The 23,518-nt window shown below is 41.6% G+C and overlaps 1 protein-coding gene and 2 pseudogenes across 2 annotated transcripts in view; 1 reads left to right on the top strand and 2 right to left on the bottom strand.

Annotated features, from left to right (window-relative positions):
• ZMYM1 (zinc finger MYM-type containing 1) overlaps positions 1–23,050 on the bottom strand; it is a 35,333-nt gene extending 12,283 nt beyond the window's left edge. The window contains exons 1-4 of one of the 2 annotated variants that reach the window (XM_075553750.1): positions 22,956–23,050; positions 12,212–12,367; positions 3,921–3,993; positions 3,490–3,739 (exon numbers count right to left, since the gene is read on the bottom strand). In XM_075553750.1, the coding sequence (XP_075409865.1) occupies positions 3,490–3,739; positions 3,921–3,993; positions 12,212–12,307 (419 nt within the window). In that variant the 5' untranslated portion in view covers positions 12,308–12,367; positions 22,956–23,050. Of the gene's footprint in view, positions 1–3,489; positions 3,740–3,920; positions 3,994–12,211; positions 12,368–22,955 lie in introns of those variants that run through there. The other variant, XM_075553752.1, reaches the window with a different exon arrangement.
• LOC142434393 (survival of motor neuron-related-splicing factor 30 pseudogene) lies at positions 195–2,276 on the bottom strand (annotated as a pseudogene).
• On the top strand, positions 5,182–7,380 carry LOC142428831 (large ribosomal subunit protein eL28 pseudogene; annotated as a pseudogene).
• Positions 23,051–23,518: the final 468 nt, after the last annotated feature.

Genomic DNA, 23,518 nt, shown 5'->3' with positions numbered 1-23,518 from the left:
TTACACATCCAAAGCTGAAATTAACACATTCTAAGTTACCTTCTGCTATTAATAGAAAGACCATTTTCTATGCATGCATTCAGCACAAACTCAACTCAGGATTAATTTGTGACGCTCACTTACAGCCCCCCCCCCCCAAAAAAAGTCAACAACTGAATCTAGTTAATAAAAATTACAAACTCAGGTACATTAACATAATATACAGAAAATTATGGCTCTATTAATGCACAAGAAACAGATTTTTAATGAAAAACCTCAGTACTCTTGTTCATTAATTTAGCCTTGTATTTTTCTTTTTTTTACAAAAATAGTATCTACACAGTATACAGGGCTCCACATTAGTTTTTTTCCTACATTAGCTTTTTGTTTTCCCATATAAACATTACACATCTCAAAATGGTACCACTACCTGAAGTGAAAAATCAACACAGCAAAATTAGCAACTTTATAAGAAAAGGTTAGAGGCTCCTAAACATGGTTTCTCACTTCAAACTCATGAAACCGGTTGAACCGCTTTTAGGGAGGGCCTCATAGGTTTGAGAAACAACAAGCACTGCCATTTAGATTGACCTACAGTTAGACTTGCTTGGACACCAGCTAGGTTTACATTTAGGATGGGGGCGGGGGGGGGGAGGTATGATCTCTTTATCAGATTGGTGTTTTTACCTGGAAGTTCCAATGAAATATTAAATTACGTAACAAGTTCAAAGTAACTGAAAACCCCACAGGATCACCTTACAAGAATATGCCATTGGTTGAAGGAGGATCTGACATTAGGAAGATCAATAATCCATCCAGATGCTGTATTTAATAAGCAGTGTCTATCTACAAACTTATTCAACAAACTGTACGGGCGTTGTGGTAGCAGTAATGAAAACGTTTAACGAGTAGCAGCTATCTATCCAACGGCAAGTTCTTCAGGTTCCATTCTGTTGACGTCCATGACGACACTGGGATTCTTCCTTACTCATCCAACAAAATAAGCTCTTGTTGAATTGCTGCCATTTCACCTTCTGGTCCTCTTTCCTGCTCAAGTTTTTATTCTTTCATGCTTTTTTTCAAAGCTTTCTTCTTTTTGTATTCACGATGCTGGGCAGGCTTTTTTGTGTGTGACATGGGTTTGTTGCCACTGTCCCCCTCTGCCGGTCTGTCCTCTTCTGCAGGCTCGAGGTTCAGCAGTGGAGTTACGCTACTTACTACCTGAGCACGGCCACGGCCAGCAAAGGTGAGTGCGGCGGGGCCACTGTCTTCATCTGGCACTTGGATCTCTGCTTCACGAACTCTACCTTCACTCCAGGTAGCCATACACGTGTCTCCGACTTTCCATGAGTGAGTGGGCAGGACAGACATAAAACTGTTGGAGCTTGTAAGCGTTTCAGAAGGTTGAGTTGAAAGGAGGTTTTTGGTTAGTTCTATAACATCTTGTAAAATTTTTTTTCAATTTTAGCAAATCTTCGCTTTCTGTATTCCAATAAAATGCAGCTTCAAGTTGCTGGAGTTGAGCTTTGTAGCCTTCCAGGTGCTTTGCTAGATCCTCTGACATCTTGTGTGGGGCTGGGTGGTAGGAAGGGCCTGTGTGATTAAGTCCACTGGTTGGAGCAGCAGCACGAGACCCCTCCACAGGGCCGATGCGGCTCTCAACCTTGACGGCTCTCAACCTTGACGCCTCATCTTCCCCTTGGTTTCAACCACTGACCTAGTTGTTAGTAGCCCAACACGTAACAATAGCCCCACCAAATCTCCTTAACCAAGACATTGTTCGAAAGGAATTCATCTAGAAGCAAAATTTAATCTTAGCATGATAATTAGCACTTAATGCAGCGGTTCTCACCTGTGGGGTGCAGCCCCTTTTGGGGTCGAACGACCCTTTCACAGGGGTCGCCCGATTCCCAACCGCAGCAAAAGTACAGTTATCAAGTAGCAACGAAAATAATTTTATGGTTGGGGCAGTCACCACAGCATGAACTGTTTTAAAGGGTCACGGCAGAGTGGCGATACTGGGAGGGTGAAGGGAAGGTGGGGCAGAAAGAAGGAACCGATTGCAAGGATCTACATATAATCTCCTCCCTAGGGGACAAATAACAAAAAAATGGGTGATGGGAGACATCAGTGTAAGATATGACAAAATAATAATAATAATTTATAAATTATCAAGGGTTCATAGGGAGTTGAGAGTAAGGAGGGAGGGGAAAAAGTCAGGAGCTGATACCAAGGGCTCAAGTAGAAAGCAAATATTTTGAGAATGATGATGGCAACAAATGTACAAATGTGCTTGACACAATGGATGTATGCATGGATTGTGATAAGTTGTATGAGCCCCTAATAAAATGATTTTTTAAAAAACAGTCACGGCATTAGGAAGGTTGAGAACCACTGATTCAATGAGTATTAACAACCTATAATTATATTACTAGAGAATTTTCAAAGACTGCATATCTCAGGGTAGTTAGTGGTAGAAGTTCTCGACAGTTTTCACTTGAGTGAAGTCACTACTTTCTTTGCTTCTAAACTGTCTAACCAAATGTAAAATAGCCAAAAAGACCTCGTATGGAAATCACAAACACAGGTTTATTTAGGACTATTCAACTTTTTGAAGGAATTGAAGAGCTTCTTGACTATTACAAGAGAAACATTATATTTAATACCTTTCAAGTTCTAAAATCAATGTCAGAGGATTTATTTTTGAGTAAATATTGCCTACATGCTAAATGATAAAATGGGCACACAAGGGAGCTTCAAAAAGTTCATGGGAAAATGGAATTGGAAGATAATTGAACTTTTCCATGAGCTTTTAATTCCCCCTAATACACTCATCCGTCACTAAACTCTAACTGCCAACGAATCAGTGCCAACATACAGCGGCACTAGTGGGACAAGGTAGAACTGCCCTTTTGAGTTTCAGAGTCTCTCTCTTTTTACGGGAGTAGAAAGCCCCACAGTTCTCCAATGGAGTGATTGTTTTTAAACTGCTGACCATGAGGATTCCAGTGGAAGACATGACCACCGTGCCACCAAAACTCCCCCAAAACTCAGTGACATCTAGTCAATTCTGACTCATATCAACCCTGTGTGACAGGCTAGAACTGTGCGTTCTACCTGAGAATGTAACTGTTGATGGGAGTAGAAAGCCTCATCTTTCCCCCAAGGAGCAGTTTGTAGCTTTGACCTTGCAGTTAGTAGTTCTTGTCCATCCCACCTTTAGATCATTTCAATGGAAAAGAACAGGAAAATATGGTTTGGAAAGTCACATGATTTAATGTAAAAAACAAAACAAAAATCTGAATTCTTCATACTGTAATTTATGAAAACCTCTCAACTCATCAGTTTTTTCCTCTGAAAAATCTCTTAGGAGGAGCTCAAAGCAGCAGCAACTTCTTTTCAATAAAGGTGATGCTTTCAGAGAAAAAAAGTGAAAAATAGAAAATACCCAAGATTCTGATCAAGAACAAGGTTGGCAAGTAAAAGGGGGTATACTTAAGAATTATATACCTGGAGCAATTTGAGCAAGTTTTCCTGGGAGGAGCTACTACATTGGCCGATGAAATGAATTCAGTGATGCACGCTGTGGAGCAGAAAAGCTGAGCAGACTCTTTCCTCTGATAAGCAGTTTGCCCTTTCTGAAGAACTTTTTTACAACCAAAACACGAAACCTGAACAGCTGTGGTTGAAATTGAAGGAAGCATTTTGTTCATGCCAGATGATGCTGGAGAAAGCTGGATGCCAGTAGTCAACTGTAAAGCTATAAAAACAAATATGAAGAGAAAAATTAGTATTCACATAAAATTAAGTATGCACTCTCTGACTTTCTTTTAAAGGTAATTCTCCTGGACTTGAGATCCAATACAAATAATCAGAATATTCTGAAAAGAGTAGACTATGCTGGCTTGAGCAAATAGAATTAACTAAAATAATGCTGTTACCACTGTCTGAAAACGTAGTGTTCACTTTCATTTCACACTCCTGAATTTTGGGCTGTTGGGCTTGAAAATATTCCTAAAAAAGAGTGATGAAAATAATCAGTTATTCCACAGAAAGTAATAAAATACGCTAGTTTGTTTAGTGAATTCAATTGGCATATGGTAGATAAGTAAGCACTACCTTTTTGGTATCTTTGGCGGAGAGAATCAATCACTAGGTTTATCATACCCATACGTGACCTCAGAGATCTTTCAACACACTCCCTCATTAGCCAGGTCCAACAGGCAGAAGAAATACTTAATGATACACCTCTTTTCCCTTATTGTTCTTAACACTAATGGCACACTGTCTTCCTAAGGCTCGAAACACAGATTTTAGATTGTGTTGCAAGATCCTTACAAAACATTTTTCAGAGTAGCAACAATTTCCTCATCACCAGATCCAAATCTGACTGATATGCTTGAATGATCATGAGTTGAAAACCGATGCCTATTTCTTAGATGGATAACATTCCCACTTAATACACTTAGAATTGGACTGACAATTTCACCATCAAATGGCAGTCAGAATCTTTTAATACTGAGCTATTTTAGGCTATTTCTAAAACAAAATAATAGAACTAAATTGTCTGATTTACTTTTTATATCATTAAAAATGTAAACTGGTTCATACACAAACATTCCAAGTAAATCTGTCCCTACTACCAAAGACTCACAGCTTGGGAGAGCTTATCCTTTATAGGTGTTTTAGCATTTGATGTCTACAAGAGTTTAACCATGTTTAAGTATAAAGCTAATGTGATGTTTTTTAAATTATGAAGACCAAGACCTCAGGGACATAGCAAAAAACAGTACTCAGGACAATTTGTGGTACTCAATGCACACATGAAAAAGAGAACCAAAATCAACAAAGTCTAGCATCTTCAATATCTAGAACAAAAGCGACAAAATAAACCTTCAGTCACCAGAAGAAAATAAATTATAAATAAAGCAGAAATAATGAACTGAAAAATAGAAAAAAAATCAACAAGACAAGAACTGACAAATAGTTGGCAAGCTTAACTAAGGGAAATATTCAAAAATAAGAGATGAAGTAAGCAGTGACATCACAAAAAAACTGAGTGAAGTAATAATAAAACACAATATTATTAAAGGCTATACTCCAAACAAGTTTGAAAACTTAGATGACACGGACAGTTTTTGGAAATTCAAGATCTACACAAAGTAGCATGGACGGATGTGAACAGAATACCTCAGCACACTCATGAAAGAAGAAACAGGTCAGGTCATTAGAAAAGGGTCAACTTAGGAAAAGTCCAAGGCCAACGCGCCAAGAAAGGTCCTTCAGTCCACAGGTTGAAGAAATGGCTTCATCAGGGAACTGTAGCAGCACTCCAAGAGCTCAGAGCAATTCTACACAACTATTCCAGAATATGAAAATAACAGCAAATCCCTAAACTCATTTTATGAAGCTAGCAAAACTTTGACACCCAAACTAGGCAAAGACATTACCAAGTTAGAGAAATACAGAGAATACCCTTATGTATGTAGATGCAACTTTTTTCAACAAAATCCTGGCCAATAAAATCCAACAATATATCAAGACAAACAAACAAACAAAAACTCTACCATGATCAAGTGGTATTTATACCAGGCACCCAAGGATGGTTCAACATTTGAAAAACAATCTATACAATCTACCATGTAAACAAAAATAACCACATGAACATATCAATTGATGCAGAAAAGACATTTGACAAATACAACATGCATTCCTAATCAACACTCAATAAACTAGGAATAGAAAAAAATGAATAGAAAGGATGTTTCTCAATATAATAAAGGTCATATATGCAAAACCAATGGCCAACATCTCACTCAATGGAGGAAAAACTGAAAGCATTCCCCCAATAAATGAGAAACAGACAAAGATGCCCCTTATCACCATTCTTCATCAATATGAGGCTGCAAGTCTTAGCCAGAGCTATCAGAAATCAAAAAGAAATAAGAAGAATCCAACTTGGCAAAGAATAAGTGAAACTCTCTTTGCAGATGCTATCATTTTAAATGTAGAAAAACCCAGAGACTCAACAAAAAATTGTGGGAAACAAAAGATTTGGCACCACGGTAGAATACAAGATCAATATAAAAAATCCAAGAAAATAGTATCATTTACAATAGCTATACAAAAGATGAAATATTAGGAATAAGCCTAGCCAGAGAAGCAAAACTTATTCAAAGGAAATCACAAAACAGAGAGCTACATTAATGGAAGAATTCCATGTTCATGGATAGGAAGGTTCACTATAATGAAAATAACAATACTAAAAAAAAAAAAACAAAAAAAAAAAAACAAAAAAAAAAAAACAATACTAACCAAAACAATGTGTAAATACAACACAATTCTGATCCAGATCTCAGCTACATTCTTTAAAGAAACTCGTGTGGAAAGCAGAGACCCGGGATATGTAATTACCTTCTCAAGAAGAACAAAGAAGTAGGAGGTCTCCCACTTCCTGATCTCAAAACCTACTACACAGCAATGACAGTTAAAACAGTGTGGGTCTGACACACAGGCCAATGGAACAGAACAGAGTATCCAGAAACAAATGCAGCAAACCGATCCTCCATAAGGATCAAAAACATCGAATGGGCAAGAGGTAACACAAATGGTGCCGGCAAAACTGGATCGCCGTCTGTAGAGACTGAAGCAGGGCCCACACCACACCCTATATACAAAAACACAATCAAGATGTGAATACCAAAGCTATGGAGATAATTGATGAGAAAATATGGGCAAACTTACGGGCCCTATTGCAGGGTCCAGACACAGTATCACATAAAACAAAGGAAATACATGCAGCAGAAGACAAATTAGATGACCAGGTCACTAGGACCTACTAAAAATAAGACACTGGGTACATTTAAAGACTTCAACAAAAGAATAAAAAGGGAACCCATATAAGAGACTAATTTCCATACAGAAAACTTTAATACTTCAATATGAAAAGACCTCTTTCCGGCCGTGGCAGGGAGAGGAGCCGCCGCCGCCGCCACGTCCGCGCATCTGCAGTGGGTGGTCGTGCAGAACTGCTCCAGTTTCCTGATCAAGAGCAACGAGCAACGGACAGCACCGAGCCCCAAAGCTTGAAAGCCTGCAATTCCTTCCGCTACAATGGGTTGATGCACCGCAAGACGGTGGGCGTCGAGCCCGCTGCAGACGGCAAGGGGGTTGTGGTGGCCCTGAAGCGGAGGTCAGGCCAAGGAAGCCGGCCACCTCCCACGTGCGGACCACCATGAATAAGAACGCCTGGGCCACGCTCAGCAGCATCCGGCACAAGATCCGCAGAAACAAGCACCGCCCCAACATTCGCATGCCATCCGCAGAGCCAGTGCCATCCTGTGCAGCCAGAAGCCTGTGATGGTGAAGAGGAAGAGGACTCGCCCCAACAAGAGCTCCTGAGCACCCCTCACCCAGAGCAATAAAGAGAACTGCCCTCAAAAAAAGAAAGAGACAAAAAAAATCCCATTGAAAAATGGGCAAATGGCATGAACAGACAGTTCACCAAAGATGACATTCAATTGCCCAATAAGCATAAGCAGAAATGCTTATGATCACCAGCAAATGAAAGCAATGATGAGATACTACCTTACACTGACAATGACAGCCAAGTTCAACTGGCTGTGGAGAGATTAGAGGATTAGATTAGAGATTAGAACTGTCATACACTGCTGGTGGGACTATAAAAATGTGCAATCACTGTGGGAAGTGAGAAGAGATACTCAAACAACAGGGAATAGAAAGCCCGTAGGATCCAGCAATTCTTCAGTGTACCCATGTTCACAGCGGTACTGTTCACAGGAGCAGAAGTCAGCAACAACCTACCAGTAAATACCCGTCATTAAAAGAACAGATAAAAAAAAAAAAGAATGGACAAAGAACCTTTGGTCCATACAACAATGGAATACTATGCACTGATTAAAAAAAAAACACTGGCTAAACTATAAAGCACCTCATGGCATGGCTTCTCAGATCAATTACAAAAGGATAAATATTGTCTGAGACCAGTTATTTAAAAACACACATAAGAAAAAAACCCTAAGACAAAAAAGACTGTCTTACTTTCAAATGAAACAGACTTTGGCAGTTTATCATGGGAGGAAAAGCAAGGAAAGGAAGGGGAAGCAATAGGTGAGGAGGGAGACAAATATGAACTTAAGTGAAGGGGAAGATAGCAATCCATGGGAGGGAGAGAAGTCACAGGGGCAGGATAAAAGCTAGTGGGGAGGTTTGATAAGTAGTTTGAATTGTTGAATACACATTAATGATCTGAGGTATATAATCCACCCTAATTCACCAAACCAAACATCTATTTTCTATGTATCTATGAAAGTTTAAAAATTTGAAAATGAACTTTTCAATAAATGAAGCTGGGAAGATTTGATTTCTATGTTAAGAATGAATCTGAACCCATCCTCACACCAAACACAAAAATCAAATCAAAATGGATTAAAAACCCAAATGTGAAGAATTAGAAGCACAAATTCTTAGAAGAAAATATAGGGGCACGGCTTCAGGGCCTAGTTTTAATCAGTGGACTGTAAATATGGTAACAAAAGCATGAGCAGTCAAAGACAAAACAGTTAAACTGGACTTTATAAGAATGAAAAATTTTGTTCAGAAGACTTTACCAAGAGTACAAAGATAACCTTTAGATTGGGAGAAATTCTGTATGAACCATGTATCTAAAAAGGGACTAATATTCAAAAAGTATATAAAACATTTACAATTGACCAAGAGAGAGAGAGAGAGGTGGACTCAAACAGACATTTCACCAAAGAGGATACTCAAATAGTCAACAACCACATGAAAAGATACTCAATCTCTGGAGAGCAAATGTTTTGAGAATGACGAGGGCAATGAATGTACAAATGTGCTTTACACAATTGATGTATGTATGGATTGTGATAAGAGTTCTATGAGCCCCTAATAAAATGATTAAACAAAAACCCCAAAAAGATACACAATCTCATTGCCTATTAGAAAGATACAAATCAAAGCCACAATGAGACTTTGCCTCTAGACAGCCAATGATGACGGCTATCTATAGGAGTGCTAAGAACTGAAAACGACTGGATGGGACACAACTAGAGGATGGGTGAGGTGAAAAAAAAGAAAAGTTTGGGAAAAATTGAAACCATTGTCCATTGCTGATAGGATTGCAAAATGGTAAAGGTGCTATGGAAAAATTGGGCATTTCTTCAGAAAGTTGAAGGGAAAACTGTGCTGTGACCCAGCTCTTCCCCTCCTAGGTATACACTCGAGAGACTTGAAACCAGTGATAAAAGTACACATGCGCCTTTGTGTCGTACACTGTTACGCTACCTTCTCAGTACCTAACAAACTATAAATGCACGTCAAGGTGACATTTCTGTCTGTTCACAAGTTCTTGGATGTTCATCGCAACACTGTCCTCAATGACCAAACAGTACAAACAACCTAAAAATAGATCAATGGGTGAAGGGATAAATAAAATGCAGCACATACATGCAATGGGATACTATTTAACCATAAAGAGAACTGCAGTCCTGATAAACGAATCTCCCCCAAGAAAACCCAGGAAAAAATTTCAAAGCTATATATTAATTTTTTTAACAAAACATCCTTATCATCTTCAAAGTACTCTCCATTACACTTAACACAGTGGTTCTCAACCTATGGGTTACAACCCCTTTGGGGGTCCAGTGACCCTTTCACAGGGTCGCCCAATTCATCACAGTAGCAAAATGAGTGATGGAGTCGCAATGAAAATCATGTGATGGTTGGGGGTCACCACACGAGGAACTGTATGAAAGGGTACAGCATGAGGAAGGCTGAGAACCACTGACAACACATTTGCCAAGTCTGCAATTCCATTCTTAGAAACAATTTCAAACTCATCTGTTCGGATGGTTGACAGCACCTCCCTCTTATTTTTCTTCACCTCTTCTCTGTCATCAAAGCATCGTCCTTTCGTGTCCCTCTTCATTCGTAGAAACAAAAAGAAGTTGCATGGAGCGAGGTCAAGTGAGTCAGGTGCGTGGGGCAAGAGAGGTATGCTGACTTTTTGTTATTTATTATTATTATTTTTTTGCCAAAAACTGGTGCACTGATGCACTGATGTGGCTGCATGAGCAGGGGCTCACCAGTTCCTGGTATACCACAAACCAGGCCTTTGTGTCGTACACTGTTACGCTACCTTCTAAATACCTAACAAACTATAAATGCACTTCAAGGTGACATTTTTGTCTGTTCACAAGTTCTTGGATGTACAGAATGAGGTTTGTGACCAATCAACATTTCACCTTTTTTTTAAAATGAGAAAAACACACGTACACGTGAATTTTCCCCATAGCACTGCTCCTGTAAGCTATGTTCAACATCACAACAGTTTTTGTGGCATTTTTCCTTGAGGAGGAAACAAAATTTCACAGCTGCAAGATGCTCTCTTAAATCGGCCATCACAAAAAAATGAGGCTCGGGTGAAACTGCTTTCATGAAAATTCACTTTGACCAGAGAGAACTTTCCCAGGCAATGCTATTGGGTGCACTCGCTCAGAGAAAATTAACAGCAGGAAAATGAATATTACGAATGCTCCGCCCAGTAGTTTTCCGGTTTGTTTTGGGGGTACCCCCTCATATGCTATAGCATGGATGAACCTTGAAAACATTATGCTGAATGAACTAAATCAATCCACAAAAGGACAGATGCTATATGATCTCAATTATATGAAATAACAAGAACAGGAAAATACGTACAGACCAAAACTTTCTGGGTTAAGTGGAGAACCAAGTAGATAATAGGGGTGGGAGGAAGGGAAGAGAAGCAGTCATTATTTAAAAAACAGTTGAGTTTGGCAGGCCCTGCCCCGCCTGAGGGGGGGGGGGGCGGGGGAGGGTTTCCCTAGTGGCACAGTGGTTATGTGTAGGTTGCTAACCATGAGGCCACCAGTGTGAAACTAACAGCCACAAATTCTTTCGTTCTGGTAAAGAGTTAGTCTCGAAACCCACAGGGGCAGTACTGCCCTGCTCCACAGGGTTGGAATGAGTTAGACTCTAATGACAGGCACTGAGTTTGGCTTGTAGGGGCTAGCACAAGGTGAGCAGCTGAAGTCAAAGAGGCTTTCTACTCCTGGAAAGATGTTCCGCCTTGGAACTCACAGGAGCAGTGCGATTCTGTCCTATAGGAGTGCTATGAGTTGGAATTAACTTGATGGCAGTGAAAAAAAAAAAGGGTAATGGTTGTACAGCATGCTTAAGGCAACTGGTACTAAACTGTATACCTGAAAATGTTTTAAATTAAAAAATATTCTACTGCTTGATAGAGATACTAGCATAAAACATTAGTTATTTATATTGTTTCAAGTAAAGAAAAATGGGAAAAAAAATGTTGGTTTCAGCTGTTTTTTTAAAATTAAATAATTTTATTGGGGGCTGTTACAGCTCTTGTAGAAATCCATATAGCAATTGTATCAAACACATTTGTATACATGTTGCCACCATCATTTTCAAAACGTTTTCTTTCTGCTAGAGTCCTTGGTATCAGCTCCTCTTTTTTCCTCCCCACACCCCTCGTGGACCCTGATAAATTATAAATTATTATTATCTTCATATCTTACACCATTGCTGTATCCCTTTGCCCATGTTTCTATTGTTCGTCCACCTGGATGAGGGTTGGTGGTGCAGTTAAACATCAATCATTACAGTTGGTTCCCAGTTTCTCCCCCTACCCTCATGGTATCACTATCCCCATTACTGTTGGAGGGCTTATCTGTCCTGGATTCTGTGTGCTGAGGGCTCTTATCTGTACCAGTGTACAAGTTGCAGTCTAGCTGGATTTGTAAGGTAGAACTGGGGTCATGATGGGGGGTGGTGGTGGAGGAAGCATTAAAGAACTAGAGGAATGCTGGGTTTTCCATGGGTGCTATGAAAATTAGTTATTTGTATTGTTTCAAGTTAAGAAAAATGGGAACATTTCAGCTGGCTTTCACCTCTCTAAAAGTTGAATTTTAAATAGGCCATTCTCTCAAATCCCTTTCTTGTATAGACTTGCTATGGCACTTAATCCCATATGTGAGGGGACTTCAAAAATCTGCTTAAAAAATTCCATGATCTTTTACGCCTATTATTTCATGAATTTTTGGAAGCCTAAAAAGGTATTATTTGATCAACTGCTTATGGGAAGATAAGGCCTTATTAAGTATTTTAACTAAATACCTGCCACTTAAATAAGAAAATCGGGCAAAGTATTTACTTGATCACTGTCAGGTTCGGTCTTGATTTCCTCCGTCCTCAGTAGCTGTGTAGTCACTGCCTTGTCCAAGTCATCATCCGACCCTGAGTCTTTCATATTCGTATCTGGTACAGAAGAATCCAGTTCAAAGCAGACAAGTGGGTTCCTTCCAGGCTTCTAAAACACAATATAAGCTCAATTAATGTCAGATTTTAAAAGAAGTTTTTGTGCATTTTCCCCAAACCCCCGTGTCCCCCCCCCCAGTCCCCTGGGTCAAATTTAAGGCAATGACAGACCTGTAAGGTGAGGTTGATTCAGAACACCAGGGATGCATGCACGCATTAGACCAGCTAACCAGAAGAGATCAAAAGGGAAGAATACGCTTAGGGAACAAGTTCAAGAGGCAGGAAAGGAAGGGAGAGGAAAGAAGGGCAAATGGAAACCCTAAGACCACGGGGAAGGAGGAAGTGGGAAGAGTGTGTTACACTGTCAGGACTGCACTCAATGTCCTGAGCCAAAATATGTACAAACTGTTGAATGGAAAACCAACTTGCTCTGTAAACGTCCCCCCAGCTCTCATAAACCAACAGGAAAAGCAGTCACAACTGCAGACTTTAGCGTTGGTAGAGAAGGTAGAAGGACTGCACTAGAATCTGACGTTAAGACAGCTATTATTCTGATTTCAGTGGAGCTCTTGCCCAAGTGAAAAAAGGTAACAAGAAATATGTTTTAAAAATTATATATGTAGTTACTTTTAAACATAATTGCTCGGGAATAACAAAAGGGTCCTTAGACAGCTCAGTCTTAAGGTTCCTTCAGGGAGTGAACACTTGTTTTCTCCATCCATTACTCAGGACAGGGACACTTTGGTGGTTGAACTCACCTCCTCCCAAATTCGTGTTCAAACACTGAAAAGCTCAAGAACCGAGCATACATTATTTTTCTCATAGGAAATCATGTCAACCCAAATAATTGGTCTGAAGTCCCAAAATTACACTTAATTTTTCCAGGATTTTAAATCACTAGGGAGGCATTTAGCCGTATTTTTCTATTTCAGATATGTTACTGTCATCTAGCTGTTTCTGTTTTGTTCAAATTACCAGAAACTTTTCAGCCTCTTTGATGTTTTGTGGTTAACAACTTCAGGATCGGATAGAACTGCTCCTGTGGGTTTCCAAGACTGTAACTCTTACTAGAGTAGAAAGCCCTTTCTCTGGCAGACCAGCTGGTAAGTTTGAACTGTTGACCTGGCATATCACAGTCCAACATGGAACCCTACACTGCCAGGGCTGTTAAAGACCCAGCTGTGTTGTGTTCTGTCCCCAAATCAGGTAAGTGGTGACCTGATTCAAATTTCCCAACAATTTCTTTAACTCCATTGTGGTCCTGTGTTCCTCTTAGCTTTACTGTTGGCATCACTAACTCTCTCTGGAGTCACAGTTAAGATATTGTATGCAAATAAAGTGGGGTGGGGGTGGCATGGGGGATGGGAAGTGCAATGACAAATGATTTAATGCCCTAACACAACTACTGGATGTTGTGTGAGGGAAGCCGCACTTCTACGTTCACAGTGCGCTGCAACCCATGACCCACTCATGGCGGGTACAGGTTTTCTCAAGTTGCATTTTCAGTTCGACTATCAAGCAAAGTTAGGAACACCCAGCAGATTTTTTCTATTTGAACTCTGTTCAAATAGTGGAAAGATGGAGCTTGGAGCCATTCGACAATAGCGTTATCACTGCGTATCGTTTTGTTCTCTGTTTTTCTGAGAGCTCTCTGCTTCCCTCTGGGACTAGTCTTCTCCATCGCAGGAGACTCTGGTTATTTCAGAGGTAGAATTCTTGCCTTTCATGGAGCACACGTGTTTGGATTCCTGACTAATGTATTTCAGGTACAGACACCATCCTTCCATCAGGGGAGCTGCTGGACAGAAAGCAAACTCAGGAAAAGGTCAGGCAATCTACTTCTGAAAGTCAGCAACCCAAAGCCCATCACTTGTCACCCTGGTCCAACCATGGATGGTGTAGACTGGGCAGTGTTTCATTCTATTGCACGGGGTAAGTTGGGGGCTGGCATGAGAGCAGCCAACAGTGAAACAGGGCTGGCTGTAGCACAAGAGAACCAGATGGAAATGTTTATTTTTAACTTAATAATGTAGCACCAGTAATCTGTATCTCACTACCCCTCAGTGCCCCTCCCCCAACACACAGAGCCAGCTATCTTGTCAGTGTTGTCAACTTCTCTTCTTTGGTTTCTTATAGGCTCTCATCATTTAGACATACTCACAGAATATTTAAACTTCTAAAGCACTACTTCCTCGCCAATCATTCCTTCCTGGGATCCTGGATCTTCCAAGCCAAACCCAAATCCACTGAGTTGCTTTTGTGCCTCATCGCAACCCTAATGCCGTATAGGGTTTCCAAGGCTGTAATTTTTATGGAAGCAGACTGTCACATATTTCTCATGTAACACAGCTGGTGTGTTCAAATGACTGACCTTCTGGTTAGCAACCAAGCGCTGAACTACTGCACACCCGGCTCCTTCCAAGACCCATTTTTCCTCTAACTTACTTGGACTTTTTCACAAACATCCATTTCATTTGCTGTCCAAATATTTGTGTTTTTCCAACACAAAATTACCCAAACTCTTCTCCCTTGCACTACAGGATCCACCTTGGACTAAGCTATTACCTATATGCTGATTTCCGGCTATACATCTGATCTCCAACCTATATACCCCTATTTGACATCTCTACTGGGATGCTCCAAAGGTCCATCAAGCTCAAGATATTTAAAACGATATTATTTTATTACACCACACATCTTTCATACATTGTAGTGCTGTGAATTACTTAATATGGTCCTTTTAACCAGTCTTGGTAACTCTCATCAAATGACTGGGTAGGATTATGCATATGCGAAGTGTTTGTGGTCTATCCAGGGAACCGGATCACTTTCTCATAATGTAAACAAGACACATGGAGCCTTTCGGATGGGCAGATAAGGTGTTTGGAACTCTAATAATACGTTTGGGCAATTTTGTCATCTGCTACTTTTAAAAGGTGTCATCCAGGCAGGAGATAGGGGAGTCTTATTGACATCAAGGAAGAAGTACGGGAAGCAGAGTGCAACCTGAAACACCTGTGTTGAACCTCCCAGATCCAGAGGTATGATACTGGAGCTAGCAAGAAGCAGCGCCAGCAGAACCTGGGACCTGAAAAGACTGAGGGCTTCAGGCTTAATTTAGCCGCCAGGCAGCAGGCTTATAGAAGAGTGGAGTGCTTTGAAGCACATAGTTGGCAGAGCTAAAAGAGCTTTGTAACACTTGCCTAAGGGCAGAAGACAAAGGGCCATGTGGCTGAGAGGAAGCCAAAGGCAGGAGAGAGGTGTGCCTGTGGGAATGGCTAAAAAACGCTGTCCTGACCAAAGAACTGCATACCCAGAGTTTCTGATGCTAAAGTGTAACTGTTGCAGGTTAAATAAACGACAGCCACTTAAAATGTCTTGATAATTTAGAAGAGCCTTTATTCAGTTATAACCGGACTGTTAACATCTAAAAATGATTCTTTGATTGCAGTCCTGAATGGACATTTCAGTCCATTTTCAAAGGTAAAAAACTCATTTATTATTTGTCTAGGACTTAAGCAAGCATGGACAGAAGCAGAAAGCAAAACTAGTTGTTATTTTTTAGAGTTGGTGAGTGTTACAGGGTACAGTATTGATTATAAAAATCCTGGTTAATAAAATAAAAATAGCAATATCCTGATTACAACATCAAAAGGAACGATATTATTAATGAAAATGTTCTGATCTCAAGAACATAAGAAATGTTTAGAATAAGATATTCTAAAATCCATCACTAAAAAGTAAATAACAAATAAATAATAATATCAATCACTAGTGGGCTTTTCTCAGATGGGAGGGGGAAGGAAGCAGGTCATTCGGCAGTCAACAAGAACTAGGAGGCAAAAGACATTTATAGAGGTCTAAATACAGACATGTACATACGTACATACATTTATATGAGAGGGAAATATATCTATGTACATATTTATATGTTAAGTATTAAGGTATCAGATGGACATTGGGCCTCTACTTAAGTACTCCCTCAATGTACTCAACACAAGAACACTTTGTTTTAATAATCCAGCATTCTGTGAGGCTCATTTTCCTAACACAATCGCTGAAGACAAAGTGGGTACATAAGCAAATGTGGTAAATAAAGCTGATGGTGGTGCCCAGCTGTAAAAAGATATAGCATCTGGGGTCTTAAAGGCTTGAAGACAAACATGCGGCCATCTAGCTGAGAAGCAACAAAGCCCACATGGAAGAAGCACACCAGCCTGTGTGATCATGAGGTGTCGATGGAATCAGGTATCAGGCATCAAAGACCCAGAACAAAAATTTAAATCATTGTGAATGAGGGTGAGTGTGGAGTGGAGACCCAAAGTCCATCTGCAGACATTTGGACATCCCCTCACAGAAGGGTAACAAGGAAGAGACGAGCCAGTCTAGGTGCAGTATAGCACCAATGAAACATACAACTTTCCTCTAGTTCTTTAATGCTTCCTCCCCTCCCCTCCACTATCATGAGTTCAATTCTACCTTACAAATCTGGCTAGACCAGAGCATATACACAGCTACAGATAAGAGCTGGAAACACAGGGAATCCAGGACAGATAAACCTCTCAGGACCAATAATGAGAGTAGTGATACCAGGAGGGTAAGAGGAAGGTGGGGGGAGAGAAGGAGAAATGATCTACATATAATCTCTTCCTAGAGGGATGAACAACAGAAAAGTGGGTGAAGGGAGACAGCGGTCAGTGTACATGTGGGGAATAAAAATTTATAAATTATCAAGGGTTCATGATGGAGGAAGGGTGGGGGAGGGGTAGAAATGAAGAGCTGATATCAAGGGCTTAAGTAAAAAATGTTTTGAAAATGATGGCAACATACGTACAAATGTGCTTGACACATGGATGTAAATGAATGAATTGTGATAAAAGCGGTAAGAGCCCCTAATAAAATGATTTTTTTAAAAAAGAAAATAAATTACACAAATAGTTCAAAAAGAAAATGTTCTAGAATTGATATGATTAACAAATGTACCACTCTTCTTGATATGGCTGAATTATTGAATTATATAATGTGGATGAAGTACTAATAAAGCTTTAAAAATTAAAATCTTTTTTGCATTTTTATTATTATTTAATAATTTTTATCATTTTATTAGGGGCTCATACAACTTTAAAAAAAACATATTATTAGGGGCTCATACAACTCTTATCACAATCCACACATATACATACATCAATTGTATAAAGCACATTTGTGCATTCTTTGCCCTAATCATTTTCAAAGCATTTACTCTCCACTTAAGCCCTTTGCATCAGGTCCTCTTGTTTTTTTCCCCTCCCTCCCCGCTCCCCCCTCCCCCCTCCCTGATGAGCCCTTGATAATTTATAGATCATTATTTGGTCATATCTTGCCCTATCCGGCGTCTCTCTTCACCCCCTTCTCTGTTGTCCGTCCCCCAGGGAGGTGGTCACATGTAGATCCTTGTAATCGGTTCCCCCTTTCCAACCCACTCACCCTCTACTCTCCCAGTATCGCCCCTCGCACCCCAGGTCCTGAAGGTATCATCTACCCTGGATTCCCTGTGCCTCCAGCTCCTATATGCACCAGTGTACATCCTCTGCTCTATCCAGACTTGCAAGGTAGAATTCGGATCATGGTAATTGGTGGGGAGGAAGCATCTAGGATCTGGGGGAAAGCTGTATTCTTCATAGGTGCTACATCGCACCCTGACTGACTCATCTCCTCCCCTAGACCCCTCTGTGAGGGGATCTCCAGTGGCTGACAAAATGGGTTTTGGATCTCCACTCTGCACTTTCCCCCTTCATTCACTATGGTGTGTGTGTGTGTATATATATATTTGGATGATGCCTTATACCTGATCCCTTTGGCACCTCGCGATTGCACAGGCTGGTGTGCTTCTTCCATTTGGGCTTAATTACTTCTGAGCTAGATGGCCGCTTGCTCACCTTCAAGCCTTTAAGACCCCAGACACTATCTCTTTCGATAGCCGGGCACCATCAGCTTTCTTCGCCACATTTGCTTATGCACTCATTTGTCTTCGGCGATCGTATCATGGAGGTGTGCAGCCAATGATATGATTTTTTGTTCTTTGATGCCTGTTAACCGATTCCTTCAGAACCACGTGCTCACAGAGGCTGGTGTGTTCTTCCAATGTGGACTTTGCTGCTTCTGAGCTAGATGGCCACTTGTTTATCTTCAAGTCTTTAAGACCCCAGACACTCTCTTTTGATAGCCGGGCACAATCAGCTTTCTTCACCACATTTACTTGTTCACCCGCTTTGGCTTCAGCAGTTGTGTTGGGAAGGTGCGCATCATAGAATGCCAATTTAATAGAAGAAAGTATTCATGCATTGAGGGAGTGCTTGAGTAGAGGCCCAAGGTCCTTCCGCCACCTTAATACTAAACCTATAGACACATTGATCTATTTTCCCATCCTCATATATATATATTTGCATGCAGATGTCTTTGTCTAGACCTCTATAAATGCCCTTTGCCTCCTAGCTCTTTCCTCTATTTCCCTTGACTTTCTCCTGCCCCACTATAATGCTCCATCCCCACCTGGGTTACAGCTGTACCTCTTCTTTACATAACCTTACCCTTGATCATTCCCCACCAGGCCTGCCACTCCCCCCTCACCACCAATTTGGATCCCATGTTGTTCCCTTGTCCCTGTGTTTGTTAACACAACTTCCTTACCAAAAAAAAAAAAAAAAGCTGCAGTCTTGGAATCCCACAGGGGCGGTTCTACCCTGTCCTACTGGGTTGCTATGAGTCAAAATCCACTCAAGGGCAGTGAGTGGAGTGAACCGAGTATGATGTGTAACAATCTAAATATGTACACAGCCAAGAAGGGTACATCACAGATCAGCAACAGGAGCAAAGCAAAGCCACAATCCCCCCGAGGAACCCCCAAAATAGACTTCAGGCTAAGAGGGGCAGTTCCTGGAACCCCCTAGGACCTATGGGGAGACAGTCCTAAAGGTCAACAGACAGACCTGAAATTATGTATACTTTTTTGTTTCTTTTTATTCAACCTTTTGTTTTCTGTTATTGTTGTTTTGCCTACCTATATAACAGTGGTTCCCAATTTTCCTAATGCCAAGACCCTTTAATACAGTTCCTCATGTTGTGGTGACCCCCAACCATAAAATTATTTTCATTGCTACTTCATCACTGTAATTTTGCTACTGTTATGAATTGTAATTGTAATCTGATATGCAGGATGTATTTTCATTGTTACAAATTGAACATAATTAAGCATAATTAAAGTACAGTGATTAATCATAAAACATTATGTAATTATACATTGTGAAATACTTATGTGTTTTCCAATGGTCTTAGGCAACCCAAGGGGGTTGCGACCCACAGGTTGAGAACCACTGCTATATATGATAGGCATGGGAAGCGAGCCTGAGGGGAAAGCAATGGGACTGACGGTTCTGGAGGGACTTGGGGGGAGGGAAGGCAGGGGAATGGAGCAGTAAGCACACAGCACTATAGACAGGGGAACAACCAGGAGGACGTAGAGATCCTGGGGGTGTTGGAGCAACAGCAACCTAGCTGAGAGGAATTACTAAGAGGCAAAAGAAGGGCAAGCATGATGGTGGGACAGGAGGAAGGTAAAAGGAAATAGGAAGCAAAGCTATGGATAGAGGTATAAACATAGGTATGCACTTATTAATTCATAAAAATAGATGTATAGGCCTATGTAAATATATTTATATGACAATACACTGAGAAGTGGACAGACTTTGGGCCTCTGTTCAAGCCCTCCCTCAATGCTTTGTTCTAATAACCTGGCATTCTGTGATGCTTACCCTCCTGACACAATCGCTGAACACAAATGTGTGCATAAACAAATGTGGTGACGAAAGCTGATGGTGCCCAGCTATCAAAAGGTATAGTGTCTTAAAGGTTTGACGTTAAACAAGCAGCCATTTAACAGAGAAGCAACAAGTCCACATGGCAGAAGCACACCCACCTGTGTGATCATGAGGTGTCAATGGAATCAGGTAACAGACACCAGAAGACCCAAAACAAACAAAAAACATATTGTTGAGAACGAGGGGGGTTGGAACAGAGACCCAAAACCTATATAGACAACAGGAATTCCCCTCACAAAAGGGTCACAGAGAAGGGATGAGTCAACCAGGGCACAACAGAGCACGGATGAAACTCACAATATTCCTCTGGTTCTTTGGGGCTTCCTCACCCCCCACTATCATGACCCCAGTCCTGCCTTTCAGTTCTGGCTAGACCGGAGCATGTACTGGTACAGATAAGACATGGAATTCAGGTCAGATAAACCCCTCAGGAGCAGAAATGAGAATAGCGATATCAGGAGGGTAAGGGTAAGGTTGAGGGGTGGGGAGGTGAGGAAGGGGAACTGATCGCAATGATCGAAGCAGAACACTCCCCCAAAGGGGGGATGAACAACTGAAACATGGGTGAAGGGAGACAGCGGTTGGTGTAAGATATGAAAACAATAATAATTTATAATATGTCAAGGGGTTACAAGGGTGGAGGGGGAGGGAGGAAAAAAGGAGGAGCTGACACCAAGGGCTCAAATAGAAAGTAAATGTTTAGAAAATGATGAAGGTAACATGTACAAATATGCTTGATACATTTGATGTGTGGAATGTTACAAGAGCTGTAAGAGCCGCCAATGAAATGATTTTTAAAAATATATAGATATGAGGGAGAGGGGACATGCTCAAAGACATCTTTGGGATGCTGAAATTTGAGCTACGTTTTGGATAGTATCTAGGGAGCATGGTCACCACGCATCAATTTGGTTTATGGTGGTGGCTTGCACACTTCTGTGAAGACAGAGCTATAGGGACTTTAAATAAAATCCTGCTGTGAAACCCCCGGGTACACCGGTTTCAGACTAAAACCAACTGGGGAGACAGGCTTGGCAATGTACTCCTGAAAACCACCCAATGGAAATCGATGGCCCACACAGAAGACCTGCTTCTCTTGCTATGGACACATCATCAGGAGGGATCAATCACTGGAGAAGGACATGCTTGGGGAAGTGGGCCAGCAAGCGTGAGGGTCACAATGCAGGACTCTGATATGCCAGCGACTGTAAGGATGACATAGGGCCAGAAGGCACTTTGCTCTAGGACACCTGAGTTGGAGTCCACTACAGAACAGCTAACAAGAAGCACTGGGGGGTGGGGGGTGAGGGAAAGGTTCACTGCAGCCACAACAGCATAAACAACAGCATAAGTATCTGAGAAATAAAGAGGAAGGTTATTGTTGAAGTTAAAATGCAAGGGTCATCATGGAAAGAGATGTCAGAAAGGCAGATGTGGATCAGGATGGTCCCTGAACACAAACACTTAGAACTTGACCTTGTACGTCAGCAGCTCTCAAACTGTACTCTTTGGGTTCAACAAGCATTTCACCTTTATTACAAACCCCCAACGTTACATAAAACATGAATTACATAACTGTTATATAGCAAAGGTTACATTTTTTAGACCCACAAAGCATTAGTTTGTTAATAGACCGCCAGAAAATAGCATCTACCACCACTTGGGTGAATATAGTTTAATTCCTAATTCCTAGTACCTGTGGGATCAAATTAAGGCAGCCTGGCCATCTACTGAAAAACAATTAAAAAAAAAAATCAGCAAACGAAAACCCTAGGGCTCATCATTAACTGTCTGATCCTGGTGGGCAACTAACTAGACTAAGAAATGTCAGTGATTAGGAAAATGACGACTTCCCACAGATCTTTTTTGGATTCTAGGCACATAAAACCCTAGCAGTAAATTTATGAATTTAATACTTTTAATGGTCTATCTTCTACCGTAAGAGTTAAATGGGCAATGAAAATATTTAACGGTGTAATGTCCTGATGCAGGTTAAATATCGTTCCTATTATATAAATGTTGGAGCTTTTATACATTTATGAAAAATACAGGCCACCATCAGATGTTGCTAGTGATTATAACTCTGAAAGCAAAAATTCACCATCTTTTCCTTCGGTCTCAAATTTAACTGAAAAGCATGCCATGATTATAATTCGAAAGATTTCGTAAAATTACTATTTGCAAAGGAATCCTGGCAAACCAAGGCATTTGCATCTCTGTGCACTAAAGCAAAAGACGAAAACGAGGTGATGCCGAGCCTGATAAAAGATGCGCACCATCCTAGAATCCCAATTTCATGCGCAGATCCACTCAGTCCACCCAAACCTAAACTAGTCACTCATAGTACGAATTATGTGATCTCTTTCAGCTGAGATCCCGCGTATGATGCCATTTAATTTTAAAGATGGAAAACCCCGGCTGCAGCCAGCAGAGCCACAGGTGATGAGCGGTGCTGCGTGCTACAGAAACGAGTAAGACCGCAGAGGGGACCCACGGCCGCAAGCCCGGGGGCGGCGCACGCCAGGCGGCGGCGCGAAGCGCTGGGCGTGCAGGCGACGAGCCCCGCTCCTCCGGCGCCAGCGGCAAGGACACGACCGTCGTGTTCTGGTTCGGCCTGGCCCGGAGATTCCGACCACAATGGCGGAGTCCGCACGCAGACCCGGCGCCTAGGAGCCCGGCCCAACCCCGGCGCTCCGGCCTCCCGCCAACAACAAGCCCTCCGCGGCCAGGCGCGCTGCTGCACGGGACTAAACACCAAGCGCACAGCTGCACGAGGAAGCTTACGTGTTCCGCCGGGGTCTCGCCGCCCGAGAAGCGTCTCAAACTTCCACCCAGCCTCTGCGCGCCACTGACGCGAAAAGCCCCCGGAGGCGCCGCCCCCTTCCCGTCGTGCTCCGCGGCGAGCATGCGCAGCGCGGCCGGCCCGGCTCCCTCCGTCGAAGGGGCGGGGGCGGGCGCGAGGCTGCAGTTGGGCGAAAGCTGGATCGCAGCCACGTTTGGCCCTTAAAATCAGGGTTCATCAGCGCTCCAACGGGCGCATTCGATTCTTTACCAGCGGTGTGCCCTGGAACGACGTGGTCGCTTTTGTAAATTCCCAATTCTCCGTCCTGGACACGGCAGTTTTTAGAGCCTAAGTCATGACTGTGAGAATTAAAGAGGTGAGGTGCCAGGTACAGAGCAGGTTCACCCGTCACGTCACATGAATTATCCACGCAAGTGGAGAGCAACTTTGGGAAGCTTTTCTTGTTACAAGGTCGCCGTGAGTTGGAATTCACTTAGTGGCAGTGAGGTTTTTTGTTGGTTTGTTTTGTTTATTGTTGTTAAGCTGAAAACCAGACAACTGCCAT

The sequence above is a fragment of the Tenrec ecaudatus genome, chromosome 1, assembly GCF_050624435.1.
Source record: "Tenrec ecaudatus isolate mTenEca1 chromosome 1, mTenEca1.hap1, whole genome shotgun sequence".
Lineage (NCBI taxonomy): Eukaryota > Metazoa > Chordata > Mammalia > Afrosoricida > Tenrecidae > Tenrec > Tenrec ecaudatus.
Note: the sequence above shows the minus strand (reverse complement) of the source record. Positions and strands in the feature narration are given on the sequence as shown.